This window comes from Pseudochaenichthys georgianus, chromosome 21 (assembly GCF_902827115.2).
Source record: "Pseudochaenichthys georgianus chromosome 21, fPseGeo1.2, whole genome shotgun sequence".
NCBI lineage: Eukaryota > Metazoa > Chordata > Actinopteri > Perciformes > Channichthyidae > Pseudochaenichthys > Pseudochaenichthys georgianus.
In genome coordinates this window covers 20,886,283-20,905,725 of record NC_047523.1, presented here as the reverse complement: position 1 = coordinate 20,905,725, position 19,443 = coordinate 20,886,283, and the positions used below count along the sequence as shown (strand labels likewise).

The following is a 19,443-nucleotide window of genomic DNA, read 5'->3' as shown; positions in this document are numbered from 1 at the left end:
AGATGTAGCACAAGAGGCAGCAACTCAAAAGCTGTTTCACAACTACTGAGCTGTTATTTTGTAGCTTGACGACATCATTGGAATTTTATGACAGACTGAACATTTCCATCTGGTTTGGTGGTAATCTTAATTTGTGGAGGCTGGGACAGAGACTTGTGATTGATGCTGAAAAATAGAATGTGTTCTTAATAAGTAACTACTTATTTGGTTTAAACATTTCCTAATAAAAGATCAGTAACAACCATTCAAATATATCTTTCTTTTGCAACTGTGTTTGCTGTCTCAATTTGCAGTCCATTTTTGACACGTAAAGTGGATTTTGAGGGTGATATACTCTATACTCTGAAAACTGAATAATCATCTGAGCACATTGTAATGCCAGAAAAAATCTCTTGACCAATGTTTGAGGCAGATAATCATGATAAATTCAGTATATACCGGTTAAAGACCAGAGAGGTTGTCTCTTATTTATTTTATAAATATATTGAATTAAATGTTTTACTACAACATGCCTCCCTCATATGGTTTTTAATTGAAAAGCTGCCCTCCGGGTTGATGCTTATGGATGCTGCTATTATTGCTTTGCCAAACATTTGGCAAAAGAGGGATTTTCTAGTCTTCTTGTTTGATTGATTTCAATTATTGCTATAAAAATAACAATATGGTGGTAATGACGATGACACAAATAATTAAATTAATTCTAATCTTATCTTGATGATGATGATGATGATGATGATGATGATGATGATGATGATGATGATGAAGACAGATGGTGATGTTGAACAGCCGTCAGACTTCCATATGAGCATGCTTCATCTCATGCCTGCAGTGAGGTGCATGGTTTTGATTGAAAGTAATCGCTGTGTGTGTGTGTGTGTGTGTGTGTGAGTGTGTGTGTGTGTGTGTGTGTGTGTGTGTGTGTGTGTGTGTGTGTGTGTGTGTGTGTGTGTGTGTGTGTGTGTGTGTGTGTGTGTGTGTGTGTGTGTGTGTGTGTGTGTGTGTGTGTGTGTGTGTGTGTGTGTGTGTGTGTGTGTGTGTGTGTGTGTGTGTGTGTGTGTGTGTGTGTGTGTGTGTGTGTGTGTGTGTGTGTGTGTGTGTGTGTGTGTGTGTGTGTGTGTGTGTGTGTTGCAGGGGATGATGTACCTGGAGGAGCGTAGGTTGGTCCACAGAGATCTGGCTGCCCGAAACGTCTTGGTCAAATCTCCCAACCACATCAAAATCACCGACTTTGGCCTGGCTCGCCTCCTGGATGTTAATGAGAAGGAATATAACGCCGATGGAGGAAAGGTGATAAATGTTTTTAAAGTATTTTAATATATTTATAAAGGTGGTGCAGTTGCATGCAAAGTTAATGGATAAAAAAAGCTAGTAAATATCAACACAAATGTGTTTTACGCTTATCCCTATGCTCTATAAATTGCCTTCATGAAAATACAAAAATTAGAGGAAACAAAAAGAAAGACTCGAGTGCAACATTTTTCGAGGCTTGGTATTGTAAGTGTGTTGCTAGCTTTAAGCTCACGTCTGTACAGGTTGTACATTGCTGTTTGGACCTACTAAACACCAATGTCCAGCGGTTTAATACGTGCAAATGACACACTGTCTGAAAGGAACACATATCTGGATGTTGGCAACCTCACAGTGACACATGGAAGTCACTGCTCGAGGCCAATCATTTGAAAATAAAAACCTTTTTAACAGCAAAAATATTTTTATCACAGATTTCAGACTTTGTTTTTTGTAAGGATTAAAGGACAATAGAGACATAACCTGTTCATCAGTGAGTACAGCTAGCTGCTGGTTGTTTCCTTATTTTGAATAAACAGATATCAGAATAGCATTGACTTTTCCTTTAAGCAAGAAGGCAATTATGAAATGTAATATGAATTTCATTTCATTATTCTCTCTTTAACTTTTTGAATGATTTCCGTTTCAGGAAAAGTGGCAATAGTCTAGCAGTAGGCCTGTTGCTCACATCATCAAACCCTGCTTTACTCTAGGACTTTGATATTTCTGTATTGTCATTTGAGCCTGTTATGAATGACCTTGTTATCTTTTTTATTGTCTGTAGTTTGTTTTGTTTGGTTTTAAATGCTTGCCGAGATACAATATTATTGAATTACTATTTTAGACCATATCATTGACTGTTGTAAATACAGCAACAGGCATCAACATTACATTTGGTTTTATCTCCTAAGGGAGGAACTTTGCCGATCACAAAAGACAGTTTTAGTGGAGTCAGTGAGACATATTTCTGCTCTATTGGACCGTTTTATTTACTTTTGGGGAATCGAATCTCAGAACGGTATTAACGTAATACGTCCTTGGAGCTCTCTGTACTTCGGCTGCCAGCCTCTTTTAATCTTTGTTCATCCTTTTTTTCCTCCTTTGTATTTTGTTTTTAAACCATTGTTTCTCAGGAAAGCCTATTTCATCCCTCATTCTTTTGTGTGTAACGGTTTGTCTCAATGTTGAGCATTCTAATATTATCCCCTGCACTGAGAGAAAGGCAGACACACTTTAACCTTCGACACCCCCCTCCCCTCAACCTCCATCACTGCAAACAATAGAAGTGGCCTTCTAATCTAATCGAGTCAAGCTGCTTTGCAGACTGCCAATACAGCTGGAGGTTGTGTGCATGTGTGTGTGTTTGTCTTTTCTTTCATCAAACTATTTTCCACTTTTTTCTCTTTGCAGTTCGTTCTACCAAACAGTATTGTTTGTTGTCAAAACGTATTTAGTTGGTTATCAAGAGATTGAAAAACTAACATGCTTTTTTTTACGTGGCAGATGCCCATCAAATGGATGGCCCTGGAGTGTATCCATTACAGGAAGTTTACTCATCAGAGTGACGTTTGGAGTTACGGTAGGCGTTAAACATTTCCTTCTGAGTACCTGGATGATGTAGAAAACCATGAGAGCTTCAAAAATGTTATATGTAAAACAGACCTATTTTTATAGCTATATGCAAAGTGACTTTCAATGTGTGTTCAATCTCTATGGGAGCAAGACTTTGCTGTGTGTGCATGCCCTCTAAACAAATTAGTAACATAATGTTAAGTGCTGACGAACAAGCCTTAAAGGGCAGTCAAAAGCTACAGTAGATACTCAAAGAAATTATCCAGCATAAAGCCTCATCATTGGTCCTGCCCAAAGCTACAGAAATAGTGTTCTTTGGCTTCTGTTTTCAAATGTCTATATACGAAATGTGGATGCCATGTTCAATTCTGCTAACAAAACATTTTCTCTATTTTGGACATTTGAATTACATCCTCCATCTTACTCCTTTTAATTCCACAAATTCTTAAAAAAAAAATATGGTTATTTTAATTTAGCCTTTACATATTATTTACCAATGTATTGTTACTTTAAATTATTTCATTGTATTTTAAACGATTTCTAAAAATAAAAAGACTTGATTTGCCTGAGTTTCTTTATAAAGGAAATGCAATGTAATAACTGTTGGTTTTCAGCCTGAGGCAGAAGATGGGCAGTGACGGTGCTGTCCTGACTGCAGTGTGGAGTTCATTTCTCCACAGTGGGGTCAGAACAGAGAGCCTCCAATGAGATTAGCAACCAGGGGGTCCACTGAGTGACAGGATCAACAATCATCCAGACAGAGAGCACACTGGTTGCAAAGACAACCACTGAAAAACAAACGCAAGCAATATAGTAAAATGTAGACAGACAAAAAGTGTGTGTTAAAAAGAAGATAGGAAAGCTGTACATTCTAAAGAAAGTTAACCAGGCATATGGCATGCAGATATTGTACAATAAACTCCAGACGGCTTGCTAAACAAGCAGGTCATTTATAGAACTAAAGCAGCTGTAGAAGGTTTTACCATCATAGCAGTGCTGATGAACAGGAAATGTAGTGTTGAGTTCTTGACATGTGGCAATCACACGCACTGTGAAATGTAAACAAGATGATCTACTTTTTTAAGTACTTAAGCCTTAACAATCAGTCTTTGAAGCCATCAGCCTGTCAGCAAAAATGTTATCCAGAGTCCAATATCCTCCATTACCTACCAGTTTTATGAGGTTTGTATTGTTCTTTGTCGTGTAACAGTTTCCTGTTTAAGTTGACCAATGACTCTTAAAGTAATTTGAAAAAAAATATTTTCTAAAAAAATATGCAAGATGGGTCGTATCAAAGAGAATAATGTCTGTTTGATTAAAAGTATCAGTATGGTTTAATGTGTCCAAGTCCGCAGTGGTCCTCTATGACCGGGGGCTATTAGACTTCCATCTTATAGTGTGCATTTACTCTGCTAACCACTCATTAATACTAACATGATTAAGGCGTAAGAGTTCTGAAAGTTCTGATTGACTGATGACTTGACTTGTGTTGTCTTGTCTTATCTTCTTTATTCTTTGTTTTGTTGCTTCCTTATTTTGTCTTCCAACTTTGTTCTCTTTGTTCTTTATTTTGTCACTTCTTTTTTTTTTTAGTTGTTCTGGTCCATCTTCTATTTTTCTCTTTTTAACTAAGCCCTCATCTCAACTCTTAATCTTCTCTGTACTTATTCATTGTCACATTGTCCTTTTTTTTCCCCATTTGTATTCACGTTGCTTCATCTCTATTTCTTTTTGTCCCTCCGTTTTAGGGGTGACCATCTGGGAGGTGATGACCTTTGGAGGCAAGCCATACGATGGGATTTCCATCAGAGAAATCCCAGACCTACTCGAGAAAGGAGAGCGTCTTCCTCAGCCGCCTATCTCCACCATCGACGTCTACATGGTCATGGTCAAATGTAGGTAGAAAGGGGGGTCACATTACCAGACATGCCTTAAAAACCATTGTTAAGTCAACATGTTTCCTACAGTCTCAACAAATATTTTGCATTCTAAGCTTCATAAATATATGTATTGCTTTTGAATAGCAAAATATTTCCCATGATTTACCGTTTTTGTTTCCATCCACTGTTTAAACTAGCAAAAAAGCTGCTTGAATGGTAAAGGTGAAGAAAGGGCCAACTGTTTTTTTAGTTAAAGCATGCTAAAATAATTATGCTCTTATAGAGAGACTTTTGAAAGGCCACAACAGCTGTTTCGTATAAGAGGGTCTAGGTGGTGTCAAAGATGAAGTTAAAAGCTGATATATCGCCACTCTAAAATTCTACCCATCTGTTATATTTCAGTTTATGAATGCTACTGACACAACTCTGATGGCACAACTAGTGAGAGACCCTTCAAAATGACGTTAGGAGGGGTTATGTTAGTAGATGAATAACAGTAGGAGCTCAAACCCAATGACCTCATTGGTCGGTCACTGCTGTCATGCGCTGGGGTCACAGGTGGCGCTGTAACCTCTGGCTACGAAGGTTTGGTGCCAGCACCGCTCCACCTTGTCCTGCAGTCTCAAGCTGCAGCCTCTGGTCCAAACTGTCACCTTGGCTCTCAGTGTCACCCTGAACCTGCGCCAACCTGGCAAGCAGACACACACACACACACACACACACACACACACACACACACACACACACACACACACACACACACACACACACACACACACACACACACACATAGCGGGCAGAGGTCACTGTCACCTGCCTGTTATCTACCTTTGCTTTTGCACCACAATACCGTACATGCAGAACTAACACACCTCAATATTCAGCACCTCAATTATGGAGATTTCCCGCCTTTCTGTGTTTTATATTATATTATCTTGGTGATCTATGATGGACATTTTACAGTATTTTCTGAAATTGTTCAGATTTGTTTCATTGAAGAAAATATAAATACAAAGAATAAATGTTGTTAGTTGCAGCTCTAGTGGACTGGATAAAGGGTTATATATTTAATATATGAAATCTCTTGTATCTGTATGTGTGAACTTGTGTGTAAAGCCACATTTCTCAATCTCTCAATCTTTATCTCTCATTTCCCCGGATACTGAGACGGGCGCTACACAAGGCCAGATCACATGATTACTTTGGCATAATACCAATTTGTTCACAGAGAAATTGGCAGAAGGAAGTATTACTCCATATGGCCATTCTAATGATGAAACAGTATTTATCTTCAGATTGAAAAAGTGATTACAATAAGAAAGCAACTTCATTAAAAAAGTACTTTCATTTTTCATTACGGAACAAATAACCATGTTTTATATAATGAAAATTGGTTTAAATTGGAAATATTTTGAGACCTTCAGGAGAGGGAAGTTATATTATCAGGTTTGTCTTCAAGTTTGCTGAGAAAATGTGAATACTTTCAAACTACTGAGGTGATATGAAGACAAAATGTATTATGCATTATTATTAATGTTTTATATGTTTTATGATAGTATATATATATATAATATATATATATATATATATACATAGCTTGGCTGAATTGTAGTTAATGTGTGATCACATGCTTGTAACATAACTTTGACACAGTAAGAATGAGTGGCTGGGATTATTAAGGAATACAGTCTAAAAACTACAAAGGTAAAGGAGCTGTTCTACACAGGTTTCGCTCTAACTCATTAGTAGCTCACAATGCAGCCACATTCATATGTAGTTCAAATGCAAAGTATGTTAGTAAGGGCTCAAAGGATGGAAATATATATATTTTACATGGTCTGCGTCAGAACCTTTGACACCAAAGTGTGAAGAATAGAGAAATGCTCCGCCTGATCGACACTGACACATGCACCCAGGGGCGCCGTAAGGGGGTGAAAAGTTAGGACGATTCTAAGGGCCCGTGACTGACAGAGGCCCCAAAATGTTTAGAACATTAAGACAACAAATGTAATTAACTTTTCATCAATCCTCAATAATTGACATTAATAGATTATATTGATAAATTACTCACTAAACTTACGATTCATTTAACTTATTTTCTTCCAAAAGTTAATTACCCAAAGCCTCTCTGTACACCCCCTTCTATTTACATGTAATGATTTGGTCCTGCCTCCAAACGCGTTGTGGCACCGGCACTTGCAGAGAGTGAAAGCATGTGATGCTAGTACTTAGCCTACATACGTGTGTTGTACCATGTTTCAACGACCAACAAAGTCAGGCTCTAAGAAGAGAAAGGAGAGAAAGACAAGAGAGAGGGACTAAAGGGCGACAGTATGTGTGTGGTCCATGAGTGGTGGAAATTAGTCTGTTAGCTAATGTTTATGTGTTTACTAAGCTGACATTAAGTACTGTTAATATCTTTACAGAAAATGCAGAGGTCTTTCATTTCACTGCTCTTTTAGCTGACATTTAAAGGTATGGTAGGTAATTCACACAGAAACACCAAAATCCCTGGCGGCGCCCCTGCATGCACCTTTCCTCGCACTTAAGTGCTATCGGTTCACAGTCAGGAAGAAACTGGAACTTGATTGGTGTAGATGAGGCTTTGGTTTACCTCAGAGAACAACATACTGTTTTTGGAGGTTACAAGGTCCAATTTAAATGTACAGACTTAATGAAGAGATAATATCAGGTATTCACAGGTTTAGATATCTCAATATGTATTAGAACATCATATTAGTCAGACACTAACATAAACACTTTCTTCAGGTTGGATGATTGATGCAGACAGTCGGCCCAAGTTCAAGGAGCTGGCTGCAGAGTTCACTCGGATGGCTCGTGATCCCCAAAGATACCTGGTCATTCAGGTAGGTCAATCTTTGGGACGTACCTCAAATATCAGGATATCATTCTTTCGGTTCTATGCGTCTAAAATACAGAGTAGTTACCTTCAAAGTGAAAACTGGCCAGTTTTCCACTGTGCTTGTTTTATATAAATGTATACAGAGTTTAGATTATATTATTTTCTATTACAAATTACATTTTACTTTCCTCATTCCTTTGTAAGAAAATACACTAAGTACTTATTTCACTACCCGTGTGTAAAACTTTAAACGATTGAGCCAGCCTGAAATTAGTCGACAAACACAGTAACGCAAAGTGCATCATTAGAAGAAATCAAATAACATTACACATCAAATAAGGTGAATGTTTGAATAATATATTATGCAAATCAGGATGTAAAGGGCCTCAAAGTTGACACTTATCTACACACAACTTTACTCAGGGTGACGACCGAATGAAGCTGCCCAGCCCAAACGACAGCAAGTTCTTCCAGAGCCTCCTGGACGAGGAGGAGCTGGAGGACCTGATGGACGCTGAGGAGTACCTGGTGCCGCACTCCTACAACATTCCACCTCTGGCATACACTCCCCGAGCACACATGGACTCTAACAAGGTATCGTCTTATAATAAACTCCAAAAACACTGAATAAACTTAAGTTACTGATGTATAATCCATCCTATGGGCGGTGGTGGCGAAGTCCATATAGGGACTTGGCTTGGCAACTGGAAGGTCACCAGTTCAAGTCCCGGAAAGACCAAGTGCTACCGAGGTGTCAAGGCACCGTTCCCTACACGGCTCCCCGGGCGCCGTACATAATGGCATCCCACTGCTCCTAACACAATGGGTCAAATGCAGAGAAACCGTTTTGTTACATAGTACCTGTACTATGTAATGACAATAAATTGAATCTTAATCTTAATCTATGCATTCTGGCCAAAGGAAGTATGAATATTTGGACAAAATGGAACCCCTGTATTAGGTCTCATATTGTAACAAGTGAGATTTCATGTATGTTTTTATTATAAAGCGGGTAAAGAAGCTATAAAAATACTGTCAAAGTATCACAAGGCTCAATCTACGGAGAAAGACCCGGAAACACTGACCAATCAGAGGGGAGCTTAAAGAGACAGATATTTAAAAGTATTGTTCCAGCCCAAAGGGTTCATTCAGGATTAGTGAAAATTATTAGTTTTTCCAATACTGAAGAATGTAAACATGTTTTACTAGTTACCCAAAATGTAGCCATACATTTGCATAATATGTCCCTTTTAATATAACTTTGTAGCACACATTTAAATGTAGTTGCTTATTGTCATTTTACATTACATTTTTTACTACCTTTTTCTTTTGAGTTTGGCAGCAGGGTGACTATCATGATGGAAAGAAGACGGTGTAAACTCAAAGTAGTGATTCAGAACATTTAGATGGTCCCTAAAGTGATGTGGAAATGAATTTTCTCAGCATGTACTTCAGGATTCTCCTGTTGAAGCACAAACGATTGAAATCTTAAAGCAGAACTCACACAGCTTTCTAAGTTTCACTTTCCTCTCCCTCTTTCTTTCTCTGTGTGTTTCCTTGGTCTAATTCCATTGTGAAACTATGGTAATTGTCTTCTTCAAAATTGGTGTTTACAGCGATATTCCCTCAGTTCTTTAACTGTTCAACTGTTCAAACGTGTCCATCTATCTTTGGACTTAAATCTATCACAAAACCAGTCACACAGCCAGGCAACTCAGCCATTTTGTATTCCAATATCCCCCCTGTGTTTGTGTCGGGATAAAAACGCCTGCCGAATGCCAATGCGAGACAACTCCAACTCTGTTTGGTGCATTTCAAGGGGTGACAGATGACTTATTTGCATAAAACTGGTAAATGTGTCCTCCACGATTTGGGGTTTTTCTATTCAGGCTGATACTAGATTATTTTTGATATAGTTGCATTAATCCGCATAAATCATGATTAGTTTAATGAAATCAATTATTGCCAAAGAAAGACAATATGATTTGTTAATACCCATCCACATGTCTAACAATTACAGTTCAGAATTTGCAAGAATTATAAGTAAAAAAAGACTGTGCGTCACGATTAATGGCAAGGTTAGTCGTTGTTTTACAACCTCCACAGTAGACAAGGAGCAGACATCCTGTGAGTCACCCATACTACACATCAGTGACTGACCCATCTCTAATTTGTGATAAAAGGCTATGTGGGTCTGTATCCCTGTTGAGCCTGTGGCACCACTTGCTCGTGCCTTGCAGGATGCCAAAGAATCATCAATAATAAGGGAACCTGATGAATAAATTAAGAGGAAACGTTTGATGAGAAATGGGATTTGAATCTGCCTATTCATTCACCGACCAGTAATCCACAAACGTTTCCCCTCTTTGTCTTTCATTTAGTATGTAAGTGAAAATAAGAGCCACAGGGGATTTTTGATCTTTTTAGACTGCTCAGAGCTCAAAGGCCATGCAGAAGAAACTAAGAAAGGGGATTTGAAACCAAAAACTAACTTTTTCTGGAATCCAGGAATAAAAGATAAATCCGAAAAAGCACCCAGTGAGGTTCTACAAAAGAGCCCCTTTTTTGTTATGAGCCTAGACACAAATGCACACAGCACGGCAGGGCTGATATGGCTACTTTAAGACTTTGCTGCATGGAGCCTTTTAATTAAAATCCTTTTAATTAAATTGTCCTTGGCAGTCATGCTGCCATATCACTGTTTGGCACTGCTGTTTGTCTCCCCCCTGCCTGTCACATTGAAATATTACAGATGAACAATGGTACAAGGAATGTGTCTATTGTATGGACTTTATGCACAAACACGTTTTATTATTAACAATGCCTTCTATGGTATGTGTTAATTGCTTATTTTATTGCAGTATATTGTATATTTGTTTGATTGTTCAATAACCTGCTCTCAGAACCATTGTAGATCAAAGACTGGAAAATACAAAATGTATTTACTTACTGGCAAATAAGCTAAACGTTGACATTTAATAGAAGAACAGAAACAAAAAAAACATTGCGATAACTCCCCACTGTCTCAGGGTTTGCTTTGGCGTGGTTCATGGCTATTCTTGTTTATTGTGACATCCCTGTCCCCTCTTTCTTTTTTCCCAGAACCAGTATGGCTACCAGGACCCCAGCTACAGCATGGAGGACATTATGGCCACCCTCCCCAGAGTGGTCTCTGTTCCTCCTGTCTCTGGGGTCTGCCTCCCACCACAGGACCAGTCGTTAGGGGGGCAGATTGGTGTTGGATTCGGCCGCGGTAACCTGGACGACCCTCGCTGCAATGGAACCCTGAGGAAGCAGGCCTCCCCGAGGTCAGGCAACCTCGTGCCGGGCTCAGCGCTCACTGCTGGACAAGGTAAAGACTGAAACTGATCCATATTGAAATAGAAACAGTATTTATAAAACCAAGACATAGGTTAATTGAGCTGTTGGAAATGTTCATATATTTGATGGAAAAGCTTTAGAGTTTTAATCGATTTATTTTAGACATTTGACTAAAGTTTGTATTCGGAAATGTTTTGGTAATCAATAAAACACTTTCGTTCTGTACAATGTTGTGAAAATTGCCTTAGCTTGCTGATCTACTCTCCTGCATATTTTTTACATATCCCAATTATATTCCTCTTTACATAAGCAATGTATTTGCAACGTAAACGCACAATAAATTCTTAATGGATTAACATACAGTCTCATGGCACTTTCCTAAAACCAATACTTGTTTTGTGTGTCATGCGGGTGTGATCTCAAAACAGCTGGTATACGAAAAAGCTGACTTGTTGTCAACAATTCAGTCCACAAATAGGTTTTCCCAGGGTCAATGATTTTAAATTGAATGGATGTATTAAAACTGTTTGTTTTTTTACTATTTTAGGTTGTTGAATAACCTTCTTAGCTTATGGTGATGTTTACTATTATAATTGTTTTGTCAGTTATGAATTGCTATTTAATCAATTCAGTACATTTGTATTCATTTCAAACTTGTTGGTATGGCCCTGCATCCTACAACATAGTCTTTCTACACACTCCCAGTGTGTCTAGTACATGCCAATACACTGTGATTACTGGTATAAGCAAATCCTTGAATTATAATAAACCATAATTTGCTGCAATAACTTATCAATGAAAACCACCTTCAAGCGAGCAGACAGGCCCTCACCCTTCTTTAACCCAACCTATCAGCTTTTCCCTCGCTGTTTTTTACTGTGATGATGGATCACTCACCAGCAGAGGATTTGGGAGATGAGCGCAAAGGCTAAGCTTGTAATGAGCAGCTGTCTGGCAAAACCGAACCACATATTACACCTCTCAGGCAGAGAAGCAGCAGCAGTTTCAGCCTCGAGTTGTGTTGAGCCTGTTTACAAGCTTTTTTGGGACCTACTTATGCCTCCTTTGCAAAATAAATTGGGTATTTACGTATTATACCTACTATACCCGTTCGCATAGTGGCAGTTGTTTATGAGTTTGTCTATTCAGGTACCGATAGTGATCTATCTACTGTCAACCGATGAATAATGAAGTGCATCTCAGGTCAATAATACCCTGTAATCAATATAATATAAAAAGCGTTTGACATTAGCAATAGCCCTGAGGGTTTAATCACAGAACAAAGATAACAGCACACAAATGAATGTGTTATTCTTGTTTATGGTGAATAACGTTGAAGGTTTTAGATGACAAGATAAATCTATGTCCATGATTCATGGAGATACACTTAATTAAGTATCATATTCTTTAAAAAAATCCATCATGTCTTTTTCCTTTTAAAGGTGGAGGGGAGGACAGTAGTGGACAGCGTTACAGTGCCGATCCCACCGGTCTTTTAGCAGAGCGAGGAGTAAAAGGAGACAAGGACCAGGAAGGCTACATGACTGCCATGAGAGACAAGAACAACTCAGGTTGATTTGACAAACTATTGACTAAGTTTGTGTTTATTTCTTTGCACATTGAGATATGATAAGCAAACCCAAAAGCTACGGAAATGAATACTGTTGTATAGTTTATGACTGTTTTGTTTGTTTGCAGACTATCTCAACCCAGTAGAGGAAAACCCCTTCGTCACCCGCCGTAGGAATGGTGACGCCCATGCAGTGATTGATGGAGCCGGCTGCCACACCCTGCACATGGCTGGGGCTGCTGCTGCCGCCAAGAGCCAGTCCACTCACGGGGATGATGAGTATATCAACGAGCCACTGTACCTGAATACCTTCCTCAACCCTGGGGACAAGAACGGATTGGCTGGCGCAGTGTCCATTCCTGGCTCAGGGTCCTCTGCTGCTCAATCAATATCGCAGACGGTCAACCCATCAATGTCAAGCCACGTGGTCTCCACCTCTGGATATGTGATTCCCCCTGGCCACCTCCCCCACCAATCGTATCCATCACACACCCTGCACCCGGGCCATTCAGGACACACTCTGCACTCAGGCATCACCAGCGGCACCATAATGTTTGATAAGAAAGGCAAGAAGGCCACTTTTGACAATCCTGAATACTGGCAGCACAGTCTACCCCCGAAGTCCTCACTGCACAACCCTGAGTACCTGCAGGACTGCAGCACGCGCTTCTTCTACCGGCAGAATGGACGCATTCGCCCCGCTGTGGCCGAAAACCAGGAATACTTGTCCGAGGCTGCTATGAAAGCCGGCAATGTGTTGCCACCCCCTCCATACAGGCAGAGGAACACTGTAGTGTAGTGACCCTCCTGTAGCACAATGACGGATGAATAGAGGGAAGGGGATAAATAAACAGTCCTCTTGTTTCCATGCAGTACTTTTCAGCCTGGGTTCCCCTTGCACCTTTCCTGGACACGTCTCTCTGTTATATTGAACTGCAAGTCTTTTAGTTTCACTCTCAAGTCCTGCCTTCAGGACTACAATAACAGTTACTGACAGCCTCACTTGACTTTTTTAGCTCTATCCATGAAAGCAAGTAGACACGTTTTCAATGTTGGTTCCATTGTGGAGCACACTGTCCTGCCATCCCAAGTATCAGAGAGGCACAACAACAACACAATGAAATAATTGAAATGTTTAATCAGAAAAAAGGAGACATGAACTGAGGTTAGCCCAAAGAGAGAGTTATTGCCATGACCTTTCATGCTTTTCTTTGTACACCCATTAATTACAGTTCACCATGTGTTTCTTTAGCACATATTTCACCTATAATGATGCACACATTGCTATTGTGTGCAATCTATACAATGACACACGCACATGGCGTTGTGTCGTGACTCACCAGCAAACCCTCAGTCAAGCAGAAGAGACCAGATGTCCACACGCTTCTCTGAGTTTTACATGTTGCTGCACCAGTAATGGAATTCAAACATTTATCACACACAGCTCATATCATACCTAAAACATGTTAACATGCCTGGAGCCTTGACACACCAATAATATCCATACATGAATTCATAAGTATATACATGCATACTGACAGATAAGCTCGATGGCACTGGAAATATATTCTGGAGGAGAAGCTCAATTGACCTTGTGCTGGAACACAGAGTTTGCCAATAATGTCAGTCAGTGTTGCAGTGCAGGGAAAAGGGTGAACAGGAAAGTAAATGTCCCCACAGTTTTATGAAAAACTGGTGTACCTGGTGGAAAGCATTCTGCAGATTATTGGCATAGCTAGGTTGGGATTTATAAGGTTGTTCGCTCCGAAGACGACGCTGAACTTCCCACGTCACTCTTGTCCCCCTTTCATCCACAACCAGCACACCATCCACTCCTTCATAAGATCAATGTAAGCACCATTGTGACTGATGATACCAATGGTGTATGCAGTGTCATGGTATGGACATATATTTCAACAGAGAAAGGAGTGTGACGATGGTGAATATAAACGAAAAATAATACGCTTTTAGAATCGAGATCAGAGATTATTTTCAGTTTTTTTCTTTTGCATCAGGGATCTGTTTACTTTGTCACTTTTTCTTACACTAACGCAATGAGCACAGGTACCAAGCCACAAATGAGCAATGTAGTTCTGGCAATGAGGCTCTCCCTGCAGGGCTGTAAATAAGACAATTACATGTCATTACAAGACTAATCAAATCCTGGAAAAAGCTCTGTGGACCAAGCTGAGACATCAAATTATGAGGATAAACTTGTTGGGGGGGGACCTCTGTTTGTTCATACTATTTTTTGTCAGAAAAACTGAAATTTAACTTGACCAAGTAGTCACGACTACCTTGCTCTGTCTCTCAGCGCTTGGAAGTGGAACAGGGAGAGAGAGAGGCTGTTGAAATGGACACTATGAGAAAATGGGAAATCTTCTTTTCTATTGTTATTTGACATTTTTTGTGAGATATTATAAGTTATCACTGAATCCACTGATGGCTAGCTTTCTGTACTCATTCAGTACTGCCGGATGCCACAGTTAACTCTGATGGAGACCACTAGCATCTGTTGTCAAATGACTTTGAAGCCTAACTTAGGCTGGAATTGATAATTAAATAGCACTTAGTGCTCTGACGCAGCCAAATGACTTTGCTGTTATTATCGCGCTAAGTGGCAATTCATCTTTTTTTGCACTCACAATTTAAAGTGAGATGCTCGCACCTCAGACTTTGTTTCATCAGGAATATTTCCTACAAAGGAGCATACCTACTCTTATTAATGATATGATAGTAATGCATTGGGGTTGGGAGATACAGTATCAACGATGTATAACAAATGTGTCAATTGTCCGTACAATGTATACCCAAGTAGCTACTCTTTTGATATTTCGTGTTTTATAATACATACTTAATTTTGGTAATTGTATTTCTGCATCAATGTCACAAAAGCCCTGATTTTCTAGTTATATAATAATTCACTAAATTAAAGTGGTACTCTAGCGATTTGGCATTGCGCTTCCATAAAGTGTAGGAAATCACATGAGACAGTCTAAAAGATGAAGTCATTTTACCTCCTACCTCCAGTTTCTAATGCAGGCTTTTTGTTAAAAGGTCTTATGCCCAAGCAGATATTAACCTGATGAAATCATTGATGATATCACCTGGCTTAATTGTTTTCAATTTTAGAAAGTTCTCTCCAAAGCTGTATAAGAAATTGTTCTCCGGTTTTCTTTCATAAGAACAGATCATGATTGGTAAATTAAACATAACGTGTGCAATTGTTGGTGTGTACCAAAAACCGATATTTCCATCTATAAAAAGTTTCTCAATTGAATGCACAGAACATATTTGTAATAATAATATTGATCTACACATGCCCTTATTTCAGATTGTATTCATACCGCCCACCCTGAGTATTAGGTGATAATGTCATGTATTTGGAGACCGATTAATGCCTGTGTATGTGTCACTGCTGGCATACCAATACACAACCACTGTTACACAACCTTGTGCCTCTACATTGAAAATACCAGGCAGAGGGAAGGTTCAGTTCAGCAGTGTTGATGACTTCATGTCCAAAACACAGATGTCACCCTGGCACAGTGTTTCTCCCCCTTTCTCAGGTTTTATGGGGAACAATAATCATTCAGTTGAGCTCCAGCTGAGACACAAGTTGCCACATTAAAATGGCACATCAAACTTATTGAAGAAAACATATAATGGAAGATAGATTAGCACCCTGATACCACAGTAAACACACTGCTGAAATGTGCAAATGGGAATTGTATAGGTGTGAGGAGATGGTTCTTGAAGTCAGCTCGCTGTTAATTATCATTGACATTGCTCTGTTGCTAACTTGATTAAGCTGTGTCCATTTGCTCTGATGATTTAATGTATGTATACTGTCTTTGTGTAAATGTCTGTCAGCGTCCTCTATGTGTTTAGATTGCTAAGGTCAGTAAATGTGTCATTTATTTTTACCATCACCCATTAGGTATAAGTTGCAGTGCTTGTAGACTACTTTTGGGCCATTTGTTTAAGTGCAATGACAGCAGTGGATAGTCACCCAAAGGCATCGTAATGGATCTCTATGGAAAAATAAAGCCAATCTTGTGAAGGAGAAAACCTGCTGGTGCTCTCAGTATCGGAGCATCACAAGGGGATTTTAGCTTTTTGAATGCTAATTCATCCACTTTCCCTTTTTGTTCTTTTGGGAAATCATGTAACCCGACATTTCACCCAGTGCACCGGCTGAGAAACCGTGAACGACAGGCAATAGGTTGTAATCCTGCAGCGGGGCTAAAACTAAGGTATTAGCATTCTAGAAATGTTACCAGACCAATGCATCAATGTTACAAAAGCTAGCAGGAGAGAAGGTGCAAGTGCACTGTAACTGGCAGAGGAGACCAGAGTAGATTGCCATCCTTTCTTTTTTTCCTCAGAGGTGACTGTGAATTGTATGTAGCAAACACTGTTCAGCTGTACAGAAGTGGAACCGAAAAGCAGCTATGTGTGGAGTGAACACGAACAAAGAAAAATGATTTTGGTCAAATGTTAACAGGAGTCATAGTTTCATGTGAAAACATATTATATTCTGTGTCAAGGTACAGAAAGTCTCACAGGCACAGTAGTTATTTAAAGGAGCACAATAACTCCCTTTCATGACTAAGTAAACTGGCCTTATAGTAACAGCTATCATTTTTTATTCTGCATCCACTTTTGTTTTGGGTTTAAATATAGTTCAAAGAAATGTTGATATTAGTATTGTAAATGGTGTTGTTTAAACTCTTGTGTTTGCTATTCAGGGGATCACATTGTTACAGCAGATGTTTTATTTTTAATATGCAGTTTGAAGGTTTCATTATCTCAAGTCTGTCATGTTCTCTACTTAGCGTTGAAGCCATTCTATGTCCCAAGTCAGGGGCTCTGTGTGCCATCCACTGTCTGAAGTTCAGGCTGAACCTACAAAATTAAAGTAGTTTAAAACTGACCAAAACTAATGGCTGTTCAGGTGCATATTGTCATCTTAACAACTTATTTATTCTGCAAGTTTTATCAAAAAACTGCCCTCAGAAGACCTATTCTCTTTGTTCACACCCTAAAATAGATTGTTCAATGGTTTAGTAAATGTGAGTTGATGTTGAAGACCTCAAATTATACACCAGGTGTGTCCTTCACGAAAAGGGATGCCTGACAGACCTTGTTGGACCACCAGGACAGATCCAGCCCAAAAATAGGCACTAAAGAGGGTCCAGCTCCTGAACTGGGACACAGCCATTGTGTTTATAGAGTGTGCTCTCTTTTACTTTGTGTAAGCTTTGTATTTACATCAAGAAGACTTGTATTCAAAGCGTTGGTTATATCTATCCACCTGTGGTCTAAATGCTCCTACTGTATTGGATCAACCCATGTTACATTTCAGATAACTTCAATATAAAATCCTAATTAATAGCTTTGGTCAATGCATCATCAAAAAAATTGTTTTTAAAGGGAAACTATAATGCAGCTCACAAACACATAATGCTAACATCTTTAAAGAATCAAACAGTGTATGGCTGTCATACTTCATAGTTTACACTGATTCATATGTATATATTCTACCATACCATGATATAACTGGGGTAGATGGCAGCGGTTGAGAAAGCACAGTTTACAATGTCTTGAATTGATGTTAAAAGTGTAAAATGGAAATAATAATTGTCTTTTAACCAAATGATAAAGACATTCAGATAATGGGTCATCGGACAGTTCTACCATTGTTATACAAATAAAAAAAATTAAAAGTGGATAGTATTTTTATAGGTAGGTAAAGGGTGGCCAGGTGCATCTGTAAATAAGACAATGATGCTTCTTTTCCAATTTTTTTCTTGCATCATTTCATTTTTGGTGGTCTACTGTCCCTTTTGATTTGGGAAATATCTTTTCTGTATGTATATAAATATATATATATACAGTAAATATATAGATATATATATTCTGTAAATGTAATTTGAAGAGTGAACTCTGATTTAAAAAAACGCTTGCAGGGTCTTTTGTCACGCCCACCTCATCGATTCCCCTGTGATATTGTGATTGTGTTTCTTAGCACAACTTGGTGGATTTTGTGTTTCAACCTCTGCTCCTGCTCACTTTGTAGGAGTAAAATACTAGGTGTATTATAACTCCACTTCCCTCCATGCTTCTCTCAGTATTATTCACATCTTGAGATTTTTCTTTTGATTTTGTACACTCTTACGATGCTGTTGCAATACTAATGAATATTCCCTATTTCACCCACTTTTCTCTCAGCCTTTCCTAAACAATGTTATTAATCCACCAGTGTCACTTTACACCTTGTGTTTTAAGGACCTATACTATGTTTCCTTGAGTAGTTTCATTTTCCATTTGCACTGAGCTCAGTCATTGTTTACTTTCAGATGATATTAAGTTATTCATCCATGTGGGGCAATACTGGTGTAGCAATATCATGTTACAGTCAACAAAAGTAATTTAATGATGTATGAGAGGCTAAATGGACAGTTTGCATGGGCTGGGCTGATCATTTAAATTGCTGATCAATGACTTTGCTTGTACAGAAGTTAGTATGTCAACTATTTTCGACTTCATTCGAACTTGAAATGTTCACTATTTTTCAGAAGTCACAGTTTAACTAGAAGTGAATACATCTTTTTCACAGGATCTTTAAAGGACTTTGGGATAGAGTTTGCCAAATTGTCATCTGATTTTATATCTGATGTGAGGACTGGCGCCAAGATCATCATGTTGAACCTGTTTCTTTGTGGCTCGTGATCAAGCAGTGCATCATAATACTAATGTCAAGTGTTGCTGGTGCTCAGATGCTGAGGCTAAATGGTTGGTTAAAGTTACTATGTAAACCTGTCTGGAATAACTATTGCAGGAAAACTGTATGAATCCACAGTTTTACAATTTAATGATGTGGTAAGTTCCAATTGATATTTCAATTGCAGAAGAAACATACTTGTGTTTTTTCTAAAAAGCTGAAC

The 19,443-nt window shown here is 38.8% G+C and overlaps 1 protein-coding gene across 1 annotated transcript in view; it reads left to right on the top strand.

Annotated features, from left to right (window-relative positions):
* Positions 1–18,348, top strand: part of LOC117466553 (receptor tyrosine-protein kinase erbB-4-like) — a 431,817-nt gene extending 413,469 nt beyond the window's left edge. The window contains exons 21-28 of the mRNA XM_034109868.2: positions 1,132–1,287; positions 2,791–2,866; positions 4,608–4,754; positions 7,509–7,606; positions 8,026–8,196; positions 10,705–10,954; positions 12,366–12,494; positions 12,622–18,348. Of these exons, the coding sequence (XP_033965759.1) occupies positions 1,132–1,287; positions 2,791–2,866; positions 4,608–4,754; positions 7,509–7,606; positions 8,026–8,196; positions 10,705–10,954; positions 12,366–12,494; positions 12,622–13,292 (1,698 nt within the window). The 3' untranslated portion in view covers positions 13,293–18,348. The remainder of the gene's footprint in view (positions 1–1,131; positions 1,288–2,790; positions 2,867–4,607; positions 4,755–7,508; positions 7,607–8,025; positions 8,197–10,704; positions 10,955–12,365; positions 12,495–12,621) is intronic.
* The last annotated feature ends 1,095 nt before the right edge of the window (positions 18,349–19,443 follow it).